This window comes from Gavia stellata, chromosome 6 (assembly GCF_030936135.1).
Source record: "Gavia stellata isolate bGavSte3 chromosome 6, bGavSte3.hap2, whole genome shotgun sequence".
In the NCBI taxonomy this organism is placed as follows: Eukaryota; Metazoa; Chordata; class Aves; order Gaviiformes; family Gaviidae; genus Gavia; species Gavia stellata.
The window spans coordinates 23,951,822-23,976,916 of NC_082599.1; the positions used below are offsets into that span (position 1 = coordinate 23,951,822).

The 25,095-nt window shown below is 42.4% G+C and overlaps 1 protein-coding gene across 1 annotated transcript in view; it reads left to right on the forward strand.

Annotated features, from left to right (window-relative positions):
* The first annotated feature begins 785 nt into the window (after positions 1-785).
* Positions 786-25,095, forward strand: part of NMT2 (N-myristoyltransferase 2) — a 33,865-nt gene continuing 9,555 nt past the window's right edge. The window contains exons 1-8 of the mRNA XM_059818911.1: positions 786-895; positions 8,943-9,078; positions 13,989-14,133; positions 19,168-19,286; positions 19,385-19,476; positions 19,583-19,699; positions 20,382-20,552; positions 21,687-21,795. Of these exons, the coding sequence (XP_059674894.1) occupies positions 786-895; positions 8,943-9,078; positions 13,989-14,133; positions 19,168-19,286; positions 19,385-19,476; positions 19,583-19,699; positions 20,382-20,552; positions 21,687-21,795 (999 nt within the window). The remainder of the gene's footprint in view (positions 896-8,942; positions 9,079-13,988; positions 14,134-19,167; positions 19,287-19,384; positions 19,477-19,582; positions 19,700-20,381; positions 20,553-21,686; positions 21,796-25,095) is intronic.

Sequence of the window (25,095 nt, forward strand, 5' to 3'; positions counted from 1 at the left end):
TCAGAAATTCTGACTCTCATCCGTGAATCTTGTTATGACCCTGGAAATCACGAGAGTTCAAATAATTTATACAAGTTTCTCTTTATTTGTTTTCCTGAGTTCAAATCATTACCATTCGACTCCAGTTTTTTCTACCATGGAGCTTGTAGAAATACAAAAGGCTTCGGGAAAACACCAAGTGCTGTGAAGAGCCGGTAGCCACGGCCGCGCCGGGGGATCGCCACAGCGGCCTCGGCAGCGTCTACCAGCGGCAACTTTGGCGTCGAAGTATTTATGGTGTGCGAAGGCAACATTAGGGAGCTGGCAAAACGCTCTCCCATGCTGCTGAGGGCCGGCAGCTGCAGCCCCACCGAGCAGTCCCTCGCCTGCCTGCGAGCCCCGAGCCCACGGTCCGCAGACGCCCACCGCGCGGCCTGCCCCTCGGGCCTGCCCCCGGCGGCGGGGGCCGCGCCGACCCGGTGCGGGGACCTGAGGCCAGCGGAAAGCAGGGGGCGCGGTTAGATGTCGGCTACGAGGGGGTCAGACGGCGGCCGAGCGCGGCACCGCCCGGGTGTGAGGGGCAGGGCAGGGCAGGGCAGGGCGCCGATCCCCCCCCGCGGCGCGGCCCCGCCCCAGTCCCCCGCGGGGCGGCGGGGAGCGGCCGGGCAGCCCCGCCGGCCTCCGCCTCCTCCGCCAGCACGGGGGAGGACAGCAGCTAGGGGGAGCTCCTCCGGACTGCATTTGCCCGTGCGCCCCGGTTCCTTTCATAGGCTCCCCCGCCCCCTCCCCTCCCTCCTTCCCCCGTGATGGCGGAGGACAGCGAGTCTGCGGCCAGCCAGCAGAGCCTGGAGCTGGATGACCAGGACACCTGCGGCATAGACGGCGACAATGAGGAGGAGGCCGAGCACGCCAAAGGGTAGGGGCGCGCTGCGGGCGGGCGGGCGGGCGGGCAGGCACAGCTCGGGGAGGCAGCCCCCGCGTCTGCCGGCGCGACAGCGGTAGAGCTGGAGATGCAGCCGCTGTGCGGGGCGGGTCGGGCTGGGCCGGGCCGCGCTTCCCGCCCCACCCAGAGCGGGCCCCGCGGCAGGGCGGGCAGCGGAGTGGGGGGCGTGCGGCACTCCTGTCAGCCGGCGGGCGGCCTGCATGGCGCGGCGCGGCCCGGCCCGGCCCGGCCCGGCCTGGCTCGGCTCGGCTCGGCCCGGCCCGCCGCTCCTCCGCGGCGCCTGCGCGTGTGCCGCCCGCGGCCGAGGGGGCCCCGCCGGCGGCACCCCGCGCCCTCCTCGTAGACTGCCTTCCGCCGCAGTTGCCGGCGTGCAAGGCGGGGGAGGACCCCACCGTCCCGCCCGGCTCGGCTCCACTCGCTCCTCCGGGGGCGGCCTCCGCCGAAGGGAGAGGCGGGGGGCCGGGCCCCCGGCCTGAGGTGAGGGGGGCGTCGGGGCTGGCGCTTCCCCGCCGGACACCGGCCCTAAAAGCGGGCCTTAAGAGGGAGGGTAAATCCTGTTTTGGTGTCTGTGCTTTTTCAGGATTTGGGGCCGTCTGTTGGGGTTTTTGGCCGTTAGAACCCCCCCGTAGTGGGCCGCGGCGCTCTGGGGAAATGCCCCCGTGCTCCCCTGCTTGTTCCGGTTGGTTCCAGCGGAGCGGCTCCCCCGGGTCAGCCCTCGCGGCGGGCGCCCCCGTACACACCCGCGCACACCCCCTCAGGCGCTCCCCTCCCCTCCCCGGCCTGGGGCCCCGTCTGTCAGTCTGTCCTGCAGACACTCCTTCTCAACGTCACCTATTGCCCGAAAGGAAATACTACCTCTAAATCCACACGCAGTGGAGAGTAGAGCGTCTCTTTTACCCAGGCATTAGCCGGAGCGAACGCTGTTGTTCTGGCTGTAGTTCCATCTCCGCTAATCTTGTGTCTTAAATCTTCCCACGCTGCGGATCAGGCGCTGTCTCCAGTTGCTTGGGGAGCTGATAGGAGAGGCAGCCGGCATAAGTGCATCCCCTCGCACCCGACTGGTGCTTGGCTGTGTGCGGCGTGGCTCTGTCTGCGCACAAGGTGCCAAGGGTCTGGCTTGCTCTGCAGCTGGGTGCTTTTGGGGCAGGGAAGTGGGAGGAACGTGTTCTAAAAATCGACATCACTTAAATTTACTTTTTTGCTTTTTCGAGGGGTTAGAAAATGTGATTGCAGAGAAAATGCTTTGCTGTCGCAACTAGGAGCGGCTGGAGTAACCTAAAATAGAAATAGGTTAATCTATACGCTGCTGCACAAGTATCTTCCTCATGAATTTCTGATTCATCTGGTTGAGATCATTTCTGTAGGTGATTGATGTTTGAGGAGGTACGCTGTTTGTTGTCTCCTGCCCCTAGGATTTGCTTGGCAACCAGCAGCTCTGCATCTTAAACATGGCAAGAGAAATCTAAGAGACTTAGGAGGACTGACTTGCCTAAAAGGCAGGGAGGGGGAAAACTTCAATGCTTACTGCTCTGTCAGTGAATTCATGGCGTGCACGCTAAAATAGTTGTGTCAAAAATAATTATAGCAATATAAACCTGGGATATTAAAAAAGGGACAAAATAGTGTTTAGTTATCTTGGGGCTTTTGTTACATTTTTTGGCGTAAATATGCCACAGTTGATGATTCCCAAATATGTGAAAGTAACACCGCTGAGAGCAGAGAATGATTATTTATTGCCCTTCGTAGGAGCCAACCTGACATGCCAGGTGAGATTGTTTGATAGCCGGGTGATGCCTGTCTAGAATTCATTCGTACCTTATTCCTACGCCAGTTTCCTCTTCTGTTTGTGTGTGTGACCAAGCTGTAGGTGCCCTCTGCAGTGTAGCTAGGCTTGCGGCTACGCACTTGGGCTGCTGTGACAGCGAGTGCAGAAGCAGTGTGTAAGAAGCAGCCAGGGAACAAAGAATTGCACTTCGGTGTGTTCTCTGACTTGGGTCTCGCTGAGCTCTGAGGGACAGCAGCTGCAGCTGCGGGCTGTACACTGTTCTCCTCAAAACTTGTTTTTGTTGAATATCCCGAATGTGTTTTATAGAGTATTTCAAAGAAGCTGCTTTGTTCATCTTTGAATAGAAAGTGAATGCTTCCAAGTAATATGAAGTTTAATTAAATTAGTGGTAGATCATTCCAGTAGAAAAAGCCTCCAAGTATTAGTATCAGTTTTCTATCATGTTTCTGATACATGAAGTCTAATATTAGACTTTTGAATTACTTTATTTTCCTGTAGTCTTTGAGAAACTTATTTGCTACTATTTGTCTGCAGGCTGAAGTTTTCAAACAAATTCCATCAAATGAAAAGAAAAATCTTACATTACAGCAAGCACAAAGGTCTACTCTTGATCTGGGAGATTAACCCATGGTAATAGGAGCCTAATCATTCCCTATTTTCTCCCTATCATAGTGTATTAATTTTTGAGGTAGCTTTAAAGTTTGCTTTGAGCTTTTAGATTAGGTTTTATATAGCTAAGCAATTTATGAGCAGTCTTACTACTTGAGACTATGACTGTGTCAACTGACTTGCTAAATTCTGAATGGTCTCCATTGCTGACAATCAATATTTAATCTCATGCTATTTTAACCCTCACTTTTTTAGAATGAGGTAGAGTATGTGTTGCGTGTCATTCTCTAGTAGGATTGCTTTGTAAATGAAGTTATTTCCAAGCTGTTTTTTGACATTTGAAAATAGTACACTTATAATAGTGACCACAAAAAAACATGGTTTGTATATATAGATATGACTTAGAAAATTTAAAAAAAAAGAACCAATTTTTTTATATCCATGTGCACTGAAAGACTGCAGCAGAAAATACCATTTTATAGCTCTCAATTGTGCAAATGTCTTTGTCTTCTGTTTCTGCTCCTGTTTTTTAGATGCAGGATTATGTATGTTGGGTGACTCATTGCTGTTCTCCTATTCTGTGTCTGCAGCTTGTTCCTGCTAGATGCATTATGCTGTGCTTGTTCTGTTTCATAATAAAGTGTTGTTTACAAAATAGCTTTGTTAGCGTGTATGTAGAAAAAATGTATTTATTGCACCTGAATCCACCCTGCTGAGCCTAGCTTTGTAAGGTCTCTCAGTTCATTCTAAATAGTTCCTTGTGCTCAATGGCAGAAAGGCTTTGGGCACAGAACATTTAGTAAACAGACGAGGAAAAAGTATGACCTTTAAACAACTCCCCCCAACCCTCACAAATTATTTACTTTGAATGTTTTAGTAGAATACCCCTTTGATTATTATTAAATGGCAACTTAATAACCAGCACTACTTTTAGATTATTTTTTTTTAAATGAATATTTTTAAGGTACTGGAGGCAGTGCTCAGTTTTAGCAGGCGAGATTTACATCTTGGAGTACAGCTTTACAGAATTGAAGGGGAAGACAGAGGAAACACACAGAGCTTTGAGGAGTATCTGTTGGGTTAGGTTTTAAGGCATAGCTAGTAGGTGTTCATGCTCAAAAAACTTGCATTTCCAAGTACTGAAATGTATGCAAATGAAATCTTCCTCCGGAGAGATTGTTAGTAATGGTAGTTTGTTAGTAAGTCGAATTTGAAGGATGTAAGCCCTTCTGGTCAGGACCTTCTTATTCTCTTGAAGTGGTGGTAGTCTAATACAGCAATGGGAAAGCCCTTTGCATTTAAGCCTCCATTTTCTTTATGAACCAAGGACAGCCCTAGTATAAATAATACTACTTACTTTGAAATTTTTTGAAGTCTTGCCCATGCACATGAGATCTGATTTTTGTGATCAAAAAGATCTATATAACCTCTTCAGATATGTAGTTTTGCAACCTCACGTACTCACAGAGAGAGAAAAAATACTGCGAACGCAAAAACCCCACACAGGACTAGGCCTTTGCAGCTTAAAAATAAACATCTGAAGTACATGTTTGGTTTTAAATTTGAGAAATTGCTAACTTAAAATTGCCATTCCATGTAATTTGAAACAGATGTTGATATTACAAAAAGCTGTTTCTGCTAAAGCAGAACTTAGTGTCCAAAAAGGCAATTAAAATAGCACTGACGAATATTCAGTGGGAAAGATAATCTCAAATCAAAACCAAGGAAGCCAAAACAGTTTGACCACCTGAGTAGGGTAACTGTCATGCTCCTCCAGATTCTTCCATCTCAGCTTTTCATGGTTTTGTTCAGAGCTCCACAAGTAAGTTTCTCTGCCACACTCCTCCCCAAATGCAGTAAGTATCCCCATTTTTCAGTTCAAAAATACCCAACACATGCAGGGAGAAGCAGAAGTCTTTTTTTCACATTTATGCAAAACACCAGATGTGTGTGCATAAGTGGAAAGGTATGTGGGTGGGATCATGGGCTTGCATTTGTAACTTGCAGACAAAATCATAAAACTGTGGGCCTAAGTGTCTCGGAGTCATATCCACAGCCTGTTTTTGTGGCAAGGTTAAGTCTTTTTGGAGCAGAACGAGGCCTTTTGACTCTTCTTTTGCCTCAGCTGAATTTTGATTTGCACTTCACTTTTGTGCTGGCCTTGCTTCATTCTTATTCATCAGACTGACAAAAGTGTTATTGTGGATGCAGTTAAATATACCTTAGACCACGTCCGCGCTTAGGTACACCTCAGCCTCAGCGAGTGGGCTCGCCCTCTTGTCAGTAAAGTGCTCTTGGTATAAGCGTGTCTCTACTAGACTGACACAGTCAAAATCTTCCCCAGGTCTAACATAGAATATTTTGCCTCGTATAACCAGCTGTAGTGTATGTGGTGGGCTGGACTAGGGCAGATGTGTTGATCTGATGCATGAAAAGATTATGTTTTCTGACCTGACAGCTAGACATAGCATCAACCTGAGTTGCATATCCTTTTCCTGCTTCCCGCGTGGGACCTGTGCTCCGAGTTGTGTCAGGGTAGTTCAGCAAAGGAGATTTTGCACTTAACATCAGCTTTCATAAGTGGGAAACTTCCCCCTTCTCGCCCCCAAACTTGTAAGAGTGAGATACATTTCATGGTGTCATCATATAGGTGTATTTGACCAGACAAAGGAGAACTCTGATCTTACTCAGCACACAAGAAAGTTTTATTAGGAGAAAAGCTTTTAATAGGAGTCTTTGCTCTTAACTCTTAATCTTGTTGCCTTTGCATATCCTTTGTGCTGTGGTGTCCAGCATAATTACTACAAGTTGTGCAACAAAGTTCCTCCCTTCTCAGCCATTCTCACTCCCAGCTTTAGAGCCTTTTGGTTCTTTTCAAGGCAGAGTATGAGAAGTTTTGGTTTTGCTTTTGCCCTAATTTGCTTTGTATCTCTGGTTCTAACTTGTGTTGGACAAACCTGTTTACTCAGTAAAAGTTTCTGCGTGCTGCCTGCTGCCAAATCTCTGGGTTGCAGGCATGCCTTAATAGTTGAAGGACGAGTGGATCTCTCTTTAAATTCTCTTTTTACATTCTGTGGACTGTAACAGTAAAAAAAGGCTGGCCCAAGCGGGAGACTGTGCATAAATAACTGCTCTGAATGGATAACCTCTGCCCTGGATAACCCATCAGACAAAGGTACCATTATTTATTTTGCAGGAGGCAGTGTGAAAGCTCTAAACCTGAAGGTCATAAGCCAAGGATTGGGATTTCGGAAGTTTCAAAAAAAACATGAGTAGTTTTAAACGCCATGTATATCTTTCAGCAATTTAGTCCTGTCTTCCCTCTTTCCCAGCTTAAAAAATATGCATTTCTGTTTGAAAAAGACCTTGAGCTGGTCAAAGAACAAACTAAGATTATCCTGGTAAAAGTACAGTTTAACTGGGGATAACATTAGTAAAGCTTGGCAAAGCTGCTTTTTCTCCATAGCTGCCAAACTTTTTTTTTGAGTACAGTCATTCATTATTTCACCAAACCAAATAAAACATTGATCCTCAGGTAATCCCAGTGAGCAGAATTCCCCTGTGGTGCAATTGGGACCGGCTCCTGCTGAAAGGCAAGAAGACAAGTGAGCTGCACCAGTGTGACTTGCGGCTCGGTGCCTGCTGAGGGCATCTGTTCAAGAATGGTGTTGAAAATGGTGTTGAATGATGCTGAAACTCCTAGTAGACTTATGTTCAACACAAAAGCCCTTGGGAGTCAGCTCAAGGATACAGTGGCATTATTTGTTTGCTGTATGTGAGATGTTAGAGGAAAAAGTGAAAGTTTGTGGACAGTTCAAGAAAGTAGAAGAGTACCTCATTAAATGAATCTTAGCAAAGGTAAAATCGCTTTCCCCAGTATTTTTATCTCAAGTTTTGTCAGAGGTGGTGAAGTCCTAGGTTTTGTACGCATTTGGTTTTTTACTCTCTTGTATTTATCATCTGTTGCCAGGCCACTGGGTCTGTTCTGTGTTTAAATTCTGTACAAAATGTCAGCTTGGTATACAGGCCTTCTAATAGATTTAAATTTGATTATTTTAAACTGAGAGTATAGAATTTCTTAACAGAATCGTCTAGGTGATCAGGCAGTATCTTCATTCTGCAACAGAAAATTTTCTCCCTGCCTCGCTTACACAACTCCATCTTTTGTTTCTGCAGACTTCTAGTAAATATTACAAATTCTCTTCTCTCTCCTGTGTGAGTGTTTGTTTGGTCTGCTACACTGTTGTCCATTGAGTAACTCCTTGGTCCGATCCCAGAGGGTGCTGCATTTATAACTTTCTCCCCTCTTTCTGGGAGCATAACGTAACTCAATGTAACTGAATGTTAAGGACTTCTCAGGGTTCATCTTTCACTACAGGCTGCTCTAGAGAACAGAAATGATCTTACAAAAACGAGTCTTTGGTTAGTTGCATGTTTCATTAGTTGCAGGCTTTTGGCCTCCCAATTGAACATTTGAGTGTTTTCTTGCCAGCTTCAGCTCTGACAAGGTATAGATGCTAAGACTGGGCATCGTAATCTTGAAAGCGAGCATGTTGCAGAGAATAACATGGCCCTTGCAAACTTGTTGATCTTAATAACTTTAGTTATGTTCTTCTGAATTCTTTTTCTTTTGGTTTGCCAGTATCATATCAGATTTTTTTTTTTCCCTCCAGAATTAAAATAAACAGTTGTTTGTTGCATTGACTTTTTTCTTTCCCAGTGAAAAAAACACCCAAGCTCCCCCAAACCCTAATATCTGTCTTGAGCTCCATTATATACATATAGTTTTGCTGGGAGATTAACCTCTTGAAGAGGATTCAGTGTTAACTGACTCATTGCCTCCTTATTTGCCTTCCGTCTGAGAGCTGCCAACACCTCCCACACTTTGCAAATTCTACTCTAATCTTGATTCTATGTCTTGATTATTTGTCAAATAAGAATCTCCGCAAAGAAGAAAGGAGTTGTATTATCAATAGTCAAAATATGTCAGAATCCATGAGTGCAATGTATACTTCGTTGTTTTGGTTTTTAATTAAAGTTGACCCCATTGTACTTACTGTTTTAAAGCTCAAATATTTGGTCAGTTTTGTGTTGTTTCTTACTGAGATTTCAGCAAGACTTTCATCACTACTTAAGTTAGAAACAAAATTCCCTGAAAACTGAACCTTTTTGTTTGGATTCTTCTCAAATTCAGATGTCCTGATGGTTGAGCATGAAGGGGAAAAAATACGTTACTGAATTTCCAAGGAGGTTACTTTCCTCAGTTCCTGCACTTTCCTGAGTTCCTCCGAAGTCTGTTAAATTTGGTCATTTCATGTTTGTGCTGGGTAATAGCCTGGAGAAGAGCACTGGCTGTTACACAGTGTCACAATTTGACACTAGTGTGTCAAAACGCCTGGTTGTGCTGGGGTCTAAGTATAAAACTAATTAGAAGGCACTTGCAGGAAGCTTTTCATCAATGCTATCAGTTCCCCCCTTCCTTCCTTTCCCCTCCCTTTTCTTCACATTCAAACTGCTGTTAGATTTTTCATATTAAAATGCTGGTTTTTCCATATTTAACTTTTTTGAATTTTAAGCTCAGTGGTATTGATTTTTCTCATTGCACGTTCTCTGAATCTCTGGCAGAAGTCCTGGAGGGGATTTGGGGGCGAAGAAGAAGAAAAAGAAGCAGAAGAGAAAAAAGGAGAAACCAAATTCTGGAGGCACCAAATCAGATTCTGCATCTGACTCCCAGGAGATTAAAATTCAACAGCCTTCAAAAGTGAGAGCCTAGTTCTGTTTTAATTTGTGCTTGCTTTCTAATTTAATTTTAATTTCTGTGTTGCTTTTTGTAAAAGCGAGTTGGTAGTTCTGCCTTAACACGTCAGAATTAAGCAAATGGTTACTGTCCTGAATAGAGACAGAAGCAAGGTAAGATCTGGTGTTTGCAGACTGTATGAAGTTAGCTGGAGAGTCGTCACACCACGGTGGTGTACTGTGAGAAAAGCAGAGGGACTTTCTTTTCCAGCAGTTAGAACTCTGGCTAGTGACAGCTTCATCGCAGGGAATCTTAATCTGCGGTGGCAATGCTTTTAAACTGATTTTGTGTTTGATGAATTGCCTCTAGTTTAGCCACCATCTAACTTGGCTTAGTGCAGTTTCAGTACCTTGTACAGCGTAACGCTATCTCATGGTGAACATCAGCAGTAGGAGGGAAGGTGTACTTGCTGTGCTAACCAGTCTCATTTGGGCAAACAAGCAGCATGTCATCTTACATAAAATGCGGTAATCTCTAACATGGAGATACAGACTGAAGAAACTTTTTGCCATCTGAAAGGCCTTCACTGTAAATAAGAATGCAAAATTACGTGAGGTGTACAACCTTTGTGGACTTTGTGTTAAAATAACATTGTCTATGTGCTTTTGACTACCATGTTCTGAATGAATGGTGGATAATATGACATGGTGGCTTTTTAACATACAGCTTTTATCTCAAGAGAAATCTGAGCCTGAGAACTGAAGTTTATAACATGATGATAAGAAAGTTCATGGACCATTGAGCATGTTGAAGTAGTTATATTTGCTTTATCAGATTAATGTGGAGAAAGTTACACCATTGTACCAGTACTATTCATCCATGTGCATTTGTCAAGTACATTGGGGCTACCAACTAATTTTAGGGAAAAAAATTGTGTTCTGGCTCATTAACATACTGATAGATTTTGTGTTGTCCCTTTAGACCTTCTCTGTGTCACTCCCATTGCTTTGAATGGGCACATGTGGCACAGGGGACAGTTTAAAATATGTAGGGAGATCTTAAGTATTTTCTGATCTCACCACATTTTGATACTGTGTTTCTATAAAGCATGTGGCATGAATTGCTAGTATAAGAAGACTGTTTGCAAGCGATAACCAAGTAACCTCAAAAAAACCTTGGTTCCCTGCTGACCAAACTTACTGTTTCATATGTTGCCTCTAATTGCATTAAAAGGAAGCTGCTTCACTTTTTTTGTTTTCATGTGCAAGATTTTAGTCCTCAGCACCTTGCAGTCTTGCACACCATTTCTCTGGGATGTGATGTGTTTTGCAAATGTGGAAGCCTATCCTTGTTCTAAGTTGTGTACTTAGAGTGACACTCTTCATGATTATTCTACTGTCACAAGAAGTTTAGCCCTTTTGTTAGCAACGTTACAAAATTTTCTCTTTTATTGGCATAAAAGAAAAGCTCTTATTTAGCTTCAGACAGCTAAACCATTTTACTATTCTTACATGGCTTCCATTTTTCTCTAGTTGCAAATGCATCAGTGTTGGCTGGGTATTTTTCCCCTTCTCTGCTGTGTTCCAGGTGTACACACTGATAAGTAGATGAGTTTCTTTGTCTTGGACAACTTTCCTGTTTTAGATTTTCTGAAAATGTTGTAGACTGCTGATCTGGGTCAGTGTGGAGAAGTATATTTATTTTCTCTGCTACTCAAGTGATATTTAGATTTTATATTCCTTGTGCTATGTGAAGTATATTATAGAAAAAAGGCTTTTAGCATTTGCTGACTTAGTTGAAAAGAGGTTTTCTCCGAAATACTTTGTAAACTGATATTGTACACCTTACCTCTGAGAGACTATATGCAGCATCATCAGGTATTACTCAGTGGGACTTCTGAACTCATTGAAAATTATTTTGAAAAAAGATTTTGAGGTCAGGTGAGTTTGTAAACAGGTATACCAGTCTGGAGATGAGAAGAACAGAACAGCGAGTCTCCTTGGCTTCTCCCTTTCTTATTTGTGATACTGGACTTCTTGAACACTGGCATGAGTGTTCAAATAAGCAATAAATGCTTGTTAGCATTGTATGCTTACGATGACCTTTAGGACACTTCACTGCCCATCTCACAAGACTTTGATCTCTCCCTATTACAAGTCCCAGTGGTGTAGACTTTCCACACTGACACAAATGAAGCTTGCCAGATCTGCAATATTATCAGTCATCATTGTGGTCACCAATGGCCTCTGCACAACATAGTCACAGAATAACTTAGATTGGAAGGGACCTCTGGAGGTCTTTCGACCAACTTCCTGCTTAGAGCAGATCCAACTAGATGAGGTTGCTCAGGCCTAGATCAGGTTGTTTGGTCTGCAAGGATGGAGACTCCACAACCTCTGTGGGCAACCTATTCCAGTGTTTGACTACACTTGTGGTTAAAAAAATAGTGATACCTTATACCTAAATGGATTTTGCTGGTTTACAACTTGTGTCCATTGTTTCTTGTCCTAGCATTGTGCTCCTCTGAGAAGACTTGGCTCAGTTTTCTTTAAATCCTTCCATTAGGCAGCAATAAGATTTCTCCTACTCCCTTAAGCTTTTCTTCTTAAGGCTGAACAAACCAAGGTCTCTCATCTTCTCCTTGTATGTCATGTACTTCAGCCCCCCAGTCATCTTGGTGGCCCTTCATTGAACTCGCTCCACTGTATCAGTGTTTTCCTTGTAATGGGGAACCCAAAACCGAGAAATGTGATCTCAGGGGTGCTAGATAAAGGGGAAGACTTGCTAGCCAGTCCTTCTGGTACAACCCAGTATGCAGCTGTCCTTCTTTGCTGGCCAGCAAACTGCTGGCTCATGTTTAGCTCTCTGCCCACCAGTACCTCCAAGTTCTTTTCTGCAAAGCTGCTTCCTAGCCAGTCCATGCTGGCCTCTGCCATTGCATGGGCTTTTTCTGTCACAGATGCAGGACTTTGTGTTTGCCTTAGTCAAACTTCATGAGGTTTCTTTTTCCAGTCTGTCAAAGTAGCTTTGAATAGCAGCTCTGCGGTCCAGGGTATCAACCATTCTTCCCAAGTAGGTAACATTTGTGAACTTGCAGAGAAAGCGTTCTTTGTCACGTCCAGATCGTTAAACAGTATTGACCCCCAAGTTCTCAAAATCCTCCCCTTTGCCTTCTTGAAGATGGGTGTGACACTTCCCTTTTTCCAGTCATAAGAAACCTCCACCAATAGCTATAATCTTTTAAACTTGATAGATACTAGCTGCAGTAACATCAGCCAGCTCCCTCGGCACTGTCAGATGCATTCAGTCTGTTCTTATGGACCTGTGCATGATTAGTTTGCTAAGTGGTCCCTAACATTCTCTCCTGCTGTGGTTAATGGGAGGGAGTCTCACAGACTGTGCTACAAGGCTCAGGGACATCAAAGGTCTGAGGTCAGATCTTGTCACCAAAACCAAGGGAAAAAAAAGCATTGCATACCTCAGCCCTGTTGCACAACAGAGCTGTCTTGTGCTGTGAGGAGATGTTGCTCTGAAGTGTGTAAATATGTTAATTCCCAACTACTCAGATGACAGGTGTTTAAAGCATGCTCACAGGTAAAATTTTGCAATACTTAAATTAATGAAAGAAATTGCATAATGTTTAGAGAGTACAAGTTTTTATTATAAGCAGAAAATTATGGCCTGCTTGAGCTACAGGCAGGGGGTTTTATTACTCATGTGACTGAGGATACTAGAGGCAGATGCCCATCTAAATGAAGCTTTACATCGTTATTACATGTAATTTATGGTGGTTTTTCAACACATGAATCCTAGAAAGTGAAATGCAGAAATAGGGATCCATTGATACTCAGTAAAAAAAAAAAATCTGGCTTGAAATCTTTATGCAGAATTTCTTAAAATTTTCCAATGCATTTGAGACTAGTCCTTCAAATGTATTCATTGCACTGCAGTCTGGGAAAACCTGAGCACAAGTATGCTGTTAGTATGCCTCAGAACAGGACTTAACACTGGGAGATAACAAAACAAAACAAATAAATAGATTAAAAAAGAGAGAGAAAAAAATCCCTTCAGATTTAGAAGTCTGTTACCATTATTCCTCTGTACTTACCTATGCAGGTGAAATTCTCATTCCAATTACACTTACCAGAGTGATCAAAAGTGAGGGTTTAAGAGCTCAGTTTAGAAATGCTTAGGCTTAGGTTTTATGCTTTTCAAATAACTTTTCTGTAAAGATTTTTCAACTTTTAAGTGGAAAGTTGGTTTATTTTATGTCTGTCTGCTTCTGTCAGTTAAAATTATCTTTAGTTGTGAGTGTTGGCACAGTTGGCGTTAGTGGCAAGATGGTGAACTCCTACATATGATAAAATGAAGAAAGGTGCCTACTATAATAATTGCAAGCTAATAGAAGGCAGATACAATATAACTAAGGTTAAAAAGTGGATATTTGTAGCAATACAGTGTACCTGAAATACTGAACCGTAGTGAATTTAAATATTATTTTATATTGCATGTGTAAAGAACAACTTCAAACATCTCTGTGTGTACCAATGGTATCTTTAGATTGTTATATATCTAAGCTGATCTGCTTTTTGCTGGTTTATTGTATTTTACCGGGGGGGTGGGGGGAATATAAGAAGTTTTTTATTGTGATACTGGTATCCTGCCTTAATGCTGCAGTATTTGTGTTAAAAATGCCGAAGTTTCATGGTTAAATGCAAGCGCTACTCAAAACTATTAAGTATTTTGTGAAGTTGCTTGTCTGTTGCCCACTTAACTTTCTACCCTCCTGCCTCCGAAGGTTATATCTAAACTAATCATGATGAGCAGAGTACATGAAAGAATATGTAACAGTAAAATAAATTAACATGTTTTTACAGCTTGTTCAAAGTAAACGTACTCAATAAGCTTTCTCTTCCGTTTGTTTCTGTGTGCAGAATCCAGCCATTCCAATGCAGAAGCTTCAAGACATCCAGAGAGCAATGGAGCTGCTCTCTGCATGCCAAGGCCCAGCAAAGAATATTGATGAGGCTACTAAACGTAAATACCAGTTTTGGGATACGCAACCTGTACCTAAACTTAGTAAGTATAACTGGACCTGGATATAAGATCTGTCTTACTGACCATTAAAAGAATGTGTGCCAGCTGTGTGGCATGTTCTCTAAAATGGGTATGAAGTTGGAGTGTGTGGTAGAGATCCTCAATCTTTTGTGTAGTTTACGTGGAATTCTTGATGTTGTCTAGAAAAGTGCTTGCCCCCCCCAAATGATATGCAACGAAATACAGTGTTAATAAATATCATTCTGATGTTCTCTATGAAAATGGGAAATGCTATTGAAATAGCGTTCCTTTGTATATTCTAGGTCTGAACTCTTGAACAGCAGAACATAGAAGTCTTTTCCACTTCAGGGAAAACAAGAACTCTTAAGTGGTGACAAAGAGTAAACTTTGATTTTATTTATTTATTTATTTTCCCTTAATTTTTTTTTAACTAGATAGATTTTCTATGACAGAAATAATGACTCTTCTGCTGTAGGTTATGCTTTTTTCATGCAGCTTTAAGTGGATAATAGTGCTTCTCCCATATGTGAACACTTCTGCTGCTGTGTGTTCATGTGTGTCCTCCACAACATACACTACCTTGAAGACATGCTTTCTCAAAGTACGTTCTCTGTTCTTGGTACCAAGTGAGATGGTGAGGTGACCTCTTCTTAATTTTGTAAGGAATTTGGCAGTTTACTTTTTATATTGATCTGATCCCTGATAATGCAGTTGGTAAATCTTAGTCTTTGCTGGAGAAGTTAGTTGCTGACTCGCTTGCTTTTTCTGAATTGCTTTCTGAACCTTCTTTCCCCTTCATTATCTTCAAGTTAACTAGTTGTAGCTCTTCAGTGCAAACGAAACTTGAGGACCCCACAAGTAAAGCAGTTTCAGCACAATAGCTGTCATTGTCCTGTTCTGCAGATTTCTCTCCATGGCATTGGAGACTGGTGTAGAATAAGCAGAAATAAGATAGTCTAAAGCACAGGAGCACTCTGCTCTCTCTCTCTCCGCAGGGCAGCATTTCACATTAATCCATTTCTATAGCTTAATCCACAGTGATCTCATTTCTCCCTGAATTCTTTGCATAGAGAAGTCCAGAACAGAGTCCTTGGATGCAATATTTTCCACTGGATTGAACTGAACTGCCCTGGCTTTTCTCCATACAAACTCTGTCCAGATACCTCTGTAAACTAATGGTAGTAATTGTCCCAGTAATCCTGCCTAGGTGGGGGAAGAGCCTAGCTGAAATAAATTGATGTGTAAATCAAAAAATACTCTGGCCATAATGAAGCTTTTTCAGAGCTAGTTCAGGTGTCTATGCAGCAATTCCAGGAGTTCAGTTCAGGTTAGTCAATATATCTTACAGCACTTCTGAAGAGATGAGAGTCTGTCACTTGCCAGCCTAAAAGGACCGGTACACTGGCTCTAAAAATGATTTGTTAGTGTTGTTCAGTAGAAATATACTTTGTTGAATTTGGCTGGCAGAGGTTTTGTTCAACAGAGTTTATGAATTGCTTCTTGATCCTGTTGATTATTTTTTCTTTTTTTTTAAGCTTTTCCTTCATGTGCTGAATGAACATATTAGGAAGTCTTCGCTCTTTGATATAGTGGATATGTTTAGGTGGAAAAAAATAATCTGTTGATTCAAGAAATAACTGTAGGGATCTTTGCATTGAATTAACTTCAGAATCCTTCTGCCTTCTAGTTAAGGTTGTTAGCAATAGGTCCTTTAGTTAGGCCAAGTCTGCCATGTAGTGGCAGTAACATTTAGGCTGTTGATACCTTCCAGTGTTTGTGTAAAGATGCTGGTAATTATGACCTCCCAAACTGGACAGTAGGCCATAACTATTTGTCAGGGTTGTGCGTCATTTGGGAGAAGTTCATACTACAAAGGAACATTTGACTTTCTACAGCTTGATGATGGTGATGACAGGGTTGAGTGTTTGTGGGTAAGAATCAGGGGGAACACCAGCAAGGCAGATATCATGGTGGGAGTCTGTTATAGACCACCCAACCAGGATGAAGAGGCAGACAAAATATTCTATAAGAAACTGGGAGAAGTCTCACAATCACTAGCCCTTGTTCTCATGGGGGACTTCAACTTACCAGATGTCTGCTGGAAATACAGTACAGCAGAGAGCAAACAGTCTCAGAGGTTCCTGGAGTGTGTGGAAGATAACTTCCTGACACGGCTGGTGAGTGAGCCAACTAGGGAAGGTGCCCTGCTGGACCTGTTGTTTGTGAATGGAGAGCGACTGGTGGGGGATGCGATGGTTGGAGGCGGTCTTAGGCACAGTGATCATGAAATGACAGAGTTTTTGATTCTTGGAGAAGTAAGAGGGGGTTAGCAGAACTGCCACCTTGGACTTCTGGAGGGCAGACTTTGGCCTGTTTAGGAGCCTGGTGGACAGAGTCCCTTGGGAGGCAGTCCTGAAGGGCAAAGGAGTCCAGGAAGGCTGGGCCTTCTTCAAGAAGGAAGTCTTAAAGGCACAGGAGCAGGCCATCCCCATGTGCCAGAAGACGAGCCAGCGGGGAAGAAGGGAAGAAGACCAGCCTGACTGAGCAGAGAGCTTTGGATGGAACTCAGGAAGAAAAACAAAAAAAAGAGAGTTTATGACCTTTGGAAGAAGGGGCAGGCAACTCAGGAGGACTACAAGGATGTTATGAGGCTTTGCAGGGAGAAAATTGGAAGGACCAAAGCCCAACTAGAACTTAACCTGGCCTCTGCTATAAAAGGCAACAAAAAATGTTCCTATAAATACATTAGCAACAAAAGGAGGGCTAAGGAGAATGTTCATCCTTTACTGGACGCGGGGGGAAATACAGTGACAAAGGCTGAGGAAAAGGCTGAGGTACTTAATGCATTCTTTGCCTCAGTCTTTAATGGTATGACCAGTTGTTCTCCGGGTACCCAACCCCCTGTAGATAGGTTCGGGCAGCAGAATGAAGCCCCCACAATCCAAGGGGAAATGGTTAGCGACCTGCTACACCACTTAGACACCCACAAGTCTATGGGACCAGATGGGATCCACCCAAGGGTAGTGAGGGAGCTGGCAGAAGTGCTCACCAAGCCACTTTCCATCATCTACCAGCAGTCCTGGCTAACCGGGGAGGTCCCAGCAGACTGGAGGTGAGCAAATGTGACGCCCATCTTCAAGAAGGGCTGGAAGGAGGATCCGGGGAACTACAGGCCTGTCAGCTCGACCTCGGTGTCGGGGAAGATTATGGAGCAGATCATCTTGAGCACCATCGTGCGGCACATCCAGGACAACCAGGTCATTAGGCCCAGTCAGCACGGGTTTATGAAAGGCAGGTCCTGCTTGACCAACCTGATCTTCTATGACAAGGTGACCTGCTTAGTGGATGAGGGAAAAGCTGTGGATGTTGTCTACCTGGACTTTAGTAAAGCCTTTGACACCATTTCCCACAGCATTCTCCTGGAGAAACTGGCTGCTCATGGCTTGGACAAGCACACTCTTTGCTGGGTCAAAAACTGTCTGGATGGCCGGGCCCAAAGGGTTGTGGTGAATGGAGTTAAATCCGGTTGGTGGCTGGTCACAAGTGGTGTTTCCCAGGGCTCAGTACTGGGGCCAGTTCTGTTTGATATCTTTATCAATGATCTGGATGAGGGGATTGAGTGCACCATCAGTAAATTTGCCCCAAGTTGGGTGGGTGTGTTGATCTGCTTGAGGGTCGGAAGACACTACAGAGGGATCTGGACAGGCTGGATCAATGGGCTGAGGCCAATTGTATGAGGTTCAACAAGGCCAAGTGCCGAGTCCTGCACTTGGGTCACAACAACCCCATGCAATGCTACAGGCTTGGGGACGAGTGGCTGGAAAGCTCCCCCACAGAAAAGGACCTGGGGGTGTTGGTTGACAGCCGGCTGAAGATGAGCCAGCAGTGTGCCCAGGTGGCCAAGAAGGCCAACGGCATCCTGCCTTGTATCAGAAACAGTGTGGCCAGCAGGACTAGGGAAGTGATTGTCCCTCTGTACTCGGTGCTGGTGAGGCCGCACCTCGAATCCTGTGTTCCATTTTGGGCCCCTCACTACAAGAAGGACATTGAGGTGCTGGAGTGTGTCCAGAGAAGGGCAATGAAGGCAGTGAAGGGTCTAGAGCGTAGAGAGTGGGTGTTGGTCTCTTCTCCCAAGTGACAAGTGATAAGACAAGACGAAATGGCTGCAAGTTTTGCCAAGGGAGGTTTAGGCTGGATATTAGGAAAAATTTCTTCACCAAAAGTATTGGAAGCATTGTCAAGCATTGGAACAGGCTGCCCAGGGAGGTGGTTGAGTCACCATCCCTGGAGGTATTTAGAAGACATGTAGTTGTGGCGCTTAGGGCCATGGTTTAGTGGTGGACTTGGCAGTGTTAGGTTAGCGGTTGGACTCGATGATCTTAAAAGGTCTTTTCCAACCTAAACAATTCTATGATTCTGTGATTTGGTGGGTGATGCTCCATAGAGGAGGAACAGCTTCTCTTTAGAGCTATATACTGAGAGACCAGAGTTGTAAAATAAGGGGGGAGAAGAAAGTACACTTTCATGTAGGATTTTAGGAACAACTTCCACATTTCACCCAGTATCCCTTAAATGCCCTGGCTTTGCCATGCCACTGCTCCCGATTAATCCTGTTGAGTTCAGGTCTGTTCAAGTTAGTGGTAAATAGGATATGAGCCATAGCTTGTTAGCTGCTGAGTACCATATGTTTCTCATGATGAGACAATGGATCTCATGGCTGGCTAAATGCTGTGCATGTGCTGATAAATTGCTGTCCTGTGTTACAAAATACTGGTTATCAGTTGAGGTAGAGTAGTTCTGTGCATATCTATAGATATTCTGATGAGATGGTCGTTAGTCTGAATGTGATCTGTGAGAATGAGAAGTAGTATAAGCTAATAATACTAATTTTTTTCAGCATTTTTTAAAAGCTTCCTGTTCCTATCACGTAATTATGAGAAAATACATGATGTGAGTTAAATGCAGTTTTGAGAACTGTCAGGAAAGCTAGCAATGTAACTGTTGGGGTTTTTTCTTTTTTTTTCTTTTTTTTTTTCCCTCCTCCTCCATAAAAAGATGAAGTTATAACTTCACATGGTGCAATTGAACCAGATAAGGACAATGTCCGCCTAGAGCCGTATTCCTTGCCACAAGGTTTTATGTGGGACACATTGGATCTTAGCAATGCTGAAATTGTAAGTAAAACAACTTTTATATGTATCCAAAATCATTGAAGTTCATTCTAATTGATGTGTGTGGCTAAATATTTGGATTTTTTTGTGTGTGTTTTCAGCTGAAGGAGTTATACACACTGTTAAATGAGAATTACGTGGAAGATGATGACAATATGTTTAGGTTTGATTATTCACCCGAATTTCTTCTGTGGTGAGTAGCAAGTTCCACATTCTGCTCTCGCTGGAGTGCAAAGAAGGGTGTTTTTATTACATCTTCTTAGGCAGTAATTTGTAATTATTTCTGTCATCAATTCTAGGGCACTACGTCCTCCAGGCTGGTTACCCCAATGGCACTGTGGGGTTAGAGTGTCTTCAAACAAAAAACTGGTAGGATTCATAAGTGCCATCCCTGCAAATATTCGTATTTATGACAGGTAAAATGCACCATTACTTTTGTATTTGTAAAAGAATAACACCATGAGACAAATCTTAAACTGGTATCCATTGCCATAGAGAACTTAATAAGAGGGAAGGAGACTTACTGACCATAAAGAGTCAGAAGAATCCTGTGTACATAGGAGAGACTTTTTTTTACTTCCCCCTGCCCCGCCCCCCCCCCCAAAAAAAAAAAAAGAAAAAAAAAGCTTGTGGGCTCCTTACAATGAAGACCAGTAATACATATTTAAGGGATTTTCTTACTGATGGATGATGACGACATAGAATTTTCTGATCCTACTGGAAAGTATTTAAAGGATAGTCAGTCAGCTGGACTTCCTTGGCCAGGTCTTCATACACTGACAATCATAAAGTATTGTGATACCACCAGCATGTGCTTTGGATGCCGTTATGCATCTTAAAGTAAGGCAATTGGTTAAGTCTCGATAGAGCTCCGAAAAAGGAATGTTGCAAACACCTTAGACACAGCTTGCGTATCGCACAATCTGCCATAGCAGTCGCAATATCATAGATTAGTATTTGTTGCAGATATACTTTGTCACGGGCCAATTTGTTTTTACCTCAAATTCTGCTGTCACAGCAGGGCAAACTACAATTATGCAAATGAAAATACACAATGTGCAACTCTCTTTAACGTTTTCACAATTTATGTCCTTTTAGTGTGAAGAAAATGGTAGAAATCAATTTTCTGTGTGTCCATAAGAAACTGAGATCTAAACGAGTAGCACCTGTACTGATTCGGGAAATAACCAGAAGAGTAAACCTGGAAGGAATTTTTCAGGCTGTTTACACTGCTGGAGTGGTACTCCCCAAACCTGTGGCCACTTGCAGGTAACCTAGGTGATGTTCATAATAATATCGGTTCCTATAGCAGTCATTTTACAGAACGTTTTATATAATTGGCTAGAAATAGTAAAAGCATAAAATTCAAAGAAATTAAATGTTGTGGCCTTGACTAACCTGAAGGCCTGAGTGTTTGTCAGGGTGGGTTTTTTGGTTTCTTTCTTCCCACCCCCACCCCACCCCACCCCCCCAGTGCCTTGGATAAAATAGCTTCTCAGATTAAAATCTAATTTTGGGTTTGTTTATTGTACCTTAAATAGACTAATAGATGTTTCTGTTGACCTTCTGGTGGAATGACAACATTATGTACCTGTGTTTTTCAAGTGGCCAATTTCCCTTCTGGGATACTTCCCTGTTGACCTGGTTGCTTGCCAAAGGTGGCAGAGCATTTCTGGGAATTGTATGATTTGCTTTTTTGAAATACATCTTTCCTGGAGAAAGGAGGACTTGATCAGCATTTGATAAAGATGGGAAAACTATCACGTGAGAAGAGTTGTATGTAATCAAGTATAATTTCATTTGCTTGGAATAGATTTTATTTCTACTGGGAAAAGTTCAGTTCCAGCAGTATTAGTTCAGCTGTCTATCGTTCTGGAGGACAGGGTACTTTTTGATTTGAAATTGTGTTTGTACTTATCGACACCAAAGATCCTATAAGTTTCTGTAAGGAAGGATGGAAAAAAAATCCATGCTGTGTTAGAGTAACCAGGGATGTTCTGTTGCACAATGATCTCCTAGGAAGAGGAGATCTCCTTCAACAAACTACTTAAGTATGAGCAGAAGGTCCTGCCTGTACAAGAAAATAACTGTTACCATGTAAGTATGGTGAGATTATCAGGGCTATGGCAAGTACTGAAATGTTTAGCCCTGTGATTACTCATTCTGTAAAAAACCCATTTGCTTAGATTCAAAATATGGTGATAGCAGGCCTGTTTAAAAGCTATTGCTTCGGTATAGCTTTTCCCTATCTTTTGTTGCTCAAGCTTTTTACAGACATAGTACAGGCTTGCTCAGAAACAAATTTGGAGAGGAGAAGGAGCAATGCGAGAAAGTAAGGAAGTGGATGCAAGTAAAGCTGGCACTTAAAATACTATATAATCTCATTATTATTTTTATTTCCAGGTATTGGCATCGATCACTGAATCCCAGAAAATTGGTGGAGGTGAAATTTTCACATTTGAGTAGAAACATGACTCTACAAAGAACAATGAAGCTCTACAGACTTCCTGATGTAAGCAGTAAGACTTCTAGAGAATTCCCACAGTTACTGTGAGGCCCAAAATAACCTTCCATCTGTCTCTGACAGCACAGGCTTTTCTGTGGAAAGGCAGTGCGTGAAGGACATTTTTTTTAAAAAAAAAAAAAAAAGTCTCTGATGAAAAAGACCTTAGGGGCTATACTAAACAGAAGAGGCTGTTGCTGGAAATGTAGATCTATATGTGGAGAAAATGTAAATTTTGACCTAAAAGCCTTAAACAAAGGAAAAAAAAAAAAGAAGAAAACTTAACTTCATAAACATGTGGGATTGAGTTGAAGATGCATAAGACTATTCTCAGTATGATTAATCTGATAAAAGATTACTGGAACAGAAAATTAACAGTTCATGTCTTAAAATTCTCAGAGAAGTCCATCAGAAAGTTGTTGGAATACAGTGGGATCATTGATTCCACTCTAATTCACAGCTTTTTCTGTTCTGTCAGAGAATGTTGTTCTGCAATGAGCAGGCTCAGCAAAAGCCACCTCAGTATGTTGCGTACTGCTTATTTGCAAGGTCTAGCAAAAAAAAAAGCGTTTTGGCATAGTTAGGCCAGCTAAAAATATTTTTGCTCAAGTTTGCAGCTAATAGTTAGACTGGCAAAAAGCCTTAGGATGCATTTCCATGACAGGGCAAGTCACTATCAGTAGTCTGAGATGTACTATTAAAAAATCTCATTGCTGTAATTAAGAGCCTATAGAAGCTAGTCTAAGCTTTATCACTGAAAACAATTACTTTGCCTGTAAAAGCTAGCTTTCTATTTGGAGGGATTGCAGAATGTCCTTTACCTGTACCATATCAGTAAACTTTTTTTATTTAAACAAACTCTCCCTTTCGTTAAAACAATACCTTTTTCCTCATTCGTAGTACTTCGTAATGATTTATCTGACTTTGGAGAATTGTGTCTGTTGGTTGTATTTAGCTTGATGCTGCAGGTTCTCTTACTACTTAGATATTTGAGTAATACACTAAGCAGTCCTCGGTATAAAGCATTTGCCATGGCTTGATCTGAACTCCTGCTGCTGTCAAGACACGTTTCCTATGCTGACTGCATGCTACCTGTTTCTGCACATGCAGGCTCTCACTTGTGTGCAGGGCAGCAGTTTTCAGAGCTTAAGAATTAATAACTGAATTAATTAGGCTTTAATCTTGGAGAGCTAAATATAGTTTCCATCAGATCTTGAAGACATTTTTAGTAGTCTAAAAAAGTGCAGTAGACAATTTCAAACGTAGGTTTTGGTGGCAACTCTAGTACTGTTTCTCATGGTAACAATAAAGGAAAAGAATAGTTTAAAGAATAAGGATCTTACAGTACAAAAAGTGTAACTACAGAAAATCATTAGAAACAACAGCAGTGGTGCCCTGATCATATTCCTTTATCATAACCCCCAAATTTCAACAGAAAAATAAATTATGGGAAACAAAGAATACATCATATGTCATTCATAAAATACAGCTAAGGCAAACATACTGTACAGAGATGTGCAAATAGAAAATAGGTGCTTTGAAAATCAACTTTTAAAACTAAGTGATGTGGGAGTCTACATGCCTCAGCTGTTTGTTTATTTTTAGATTGGACTTGGGAGCTTCTCCCATGGAAAATAAAGATTTAATCTTTGTGCTAATGTTTTCTCTCTAGGTCTTGTGCTTTGGGGTTTTTTTGAGGCTTTTTTCCGAAGAAAGGGTTTAAGTGCTGTTGAGGGTCTTTATGGTCAGTTTCAGCCCATTATCATAAACAGTGCTGTCACATAAATTTGTTCATTCAGGACACACTGTCCTGTCCTTCAGCACCAAACACTGTTTCATGCATTTTAACCTCTTTTCTTAGTGTTCTTGGAATATCTTTGCCACTGGGAACTCATTCCCCTTTAAGAGGAATTAATCATTCCTAATCACTTGAACAGTCTGAATTTAAAAGGTTTTCAGAAATAATAAATACTGTCATTAATAAATACCACCCTCTCTGAAGGATGTGTTTGTGCATGTACCTATAGATACACTTTTTTCTAAGTGTTTAAACTCTTGAGCAAGCAGTTTTCTGAAAGAGGTAAATTTTGGCTGTGTTTAGAATAAGGACAGGAGGATGTTTGTTTCTGTATGTCTTTTCCTGACTGATTGAGATCCTGAGCCAGGATACTTGCATGAATATATATGCCCAGTGCAGCTTGATGTGTGGAGCAGAGAAACAAATTTTAGCCCAGTTCTGTACACTTTCACTTGCTTCTGGGCTGCAAATAATCATTTACTGGTGGCCATTCAGAGTGTTGCAGGGTGATAAAGATGTTCCAGCCCAGCTGCTTTTCCTCCCATCCTGCACCAGTGTATGGCTTTAGAAGAGGGACAAAGGCTTGGAGGGAGCCAAAATGAACCTTTCATATTGTAGTTCATAAGGAGGTTATGAATGAAATAAGGTACAGGAAGCGTCATGTTGATGAGTCAGGTGAATACCTTGCTGGATTCAGGGCATTTAAAAATCTAGATGATGTGCTGTTGTGGAGGCAAACCATAGTCCTAGACTGCCCAGAAAAGCAGGACGACTATAATGTAGTACACAGGCCAGAGCTGTGGCAAAACGTGCTTTGATTTTTCATCTGGCTGCTGACTCCCAGAGTATGTGAATAAATACTTCCCCCAGAATAATGCCTTTTGAGCAAAGCGTAATCAGCTACACTAATTTCAGGCTTCCAGTAATCAAGTCTCTACCTGGCTGCTCTTGCAATTGACTTTGCTATAATTAATGTGATCCGTGCCCAACTGTGTAGCTCAGACAGATGAAGCAGGATAAATGAGCTCTGAAGAGAACAAGCCTTAGCCTCCCTAAAAAGAAATATTCAGGAAAGCTAACAAAAGCTGGGGAGAAAACTTTAATCACCTTTGCTTGTTTAAACATCAATTGCATAGTACTGGAAAGCAATTTTTTCCTCTTCTGATGTTTAAAGTCGAATAAATAACTTTATTTGTTAAAATATGGTAGGTTTTTAATTTCAGGCAGCTGTAAGTTATAAGAAGCTTTCTTGTTAACGGAACAGCAGTTGCACCTGTATAGAAAGTTGAGTTAGCAAGGGAGTTTGCAAGTGTTAAGAATAGGTGGAATTTTTTTGTTAAATAATTTCTAATTAAACTTTATCAGCGGACTTTGGTTTATAGCTTGACTGTAATTTTCATGAGTTTGAATCGCAAGTATTCTTGTCTTCAGATTAACTTCTGATATGCAAGTTGCTGTAGGTTTTGTTTTTGTGTCTGGGCCCTAGGTAGTTTCAAAGAAGATAAGAAGTT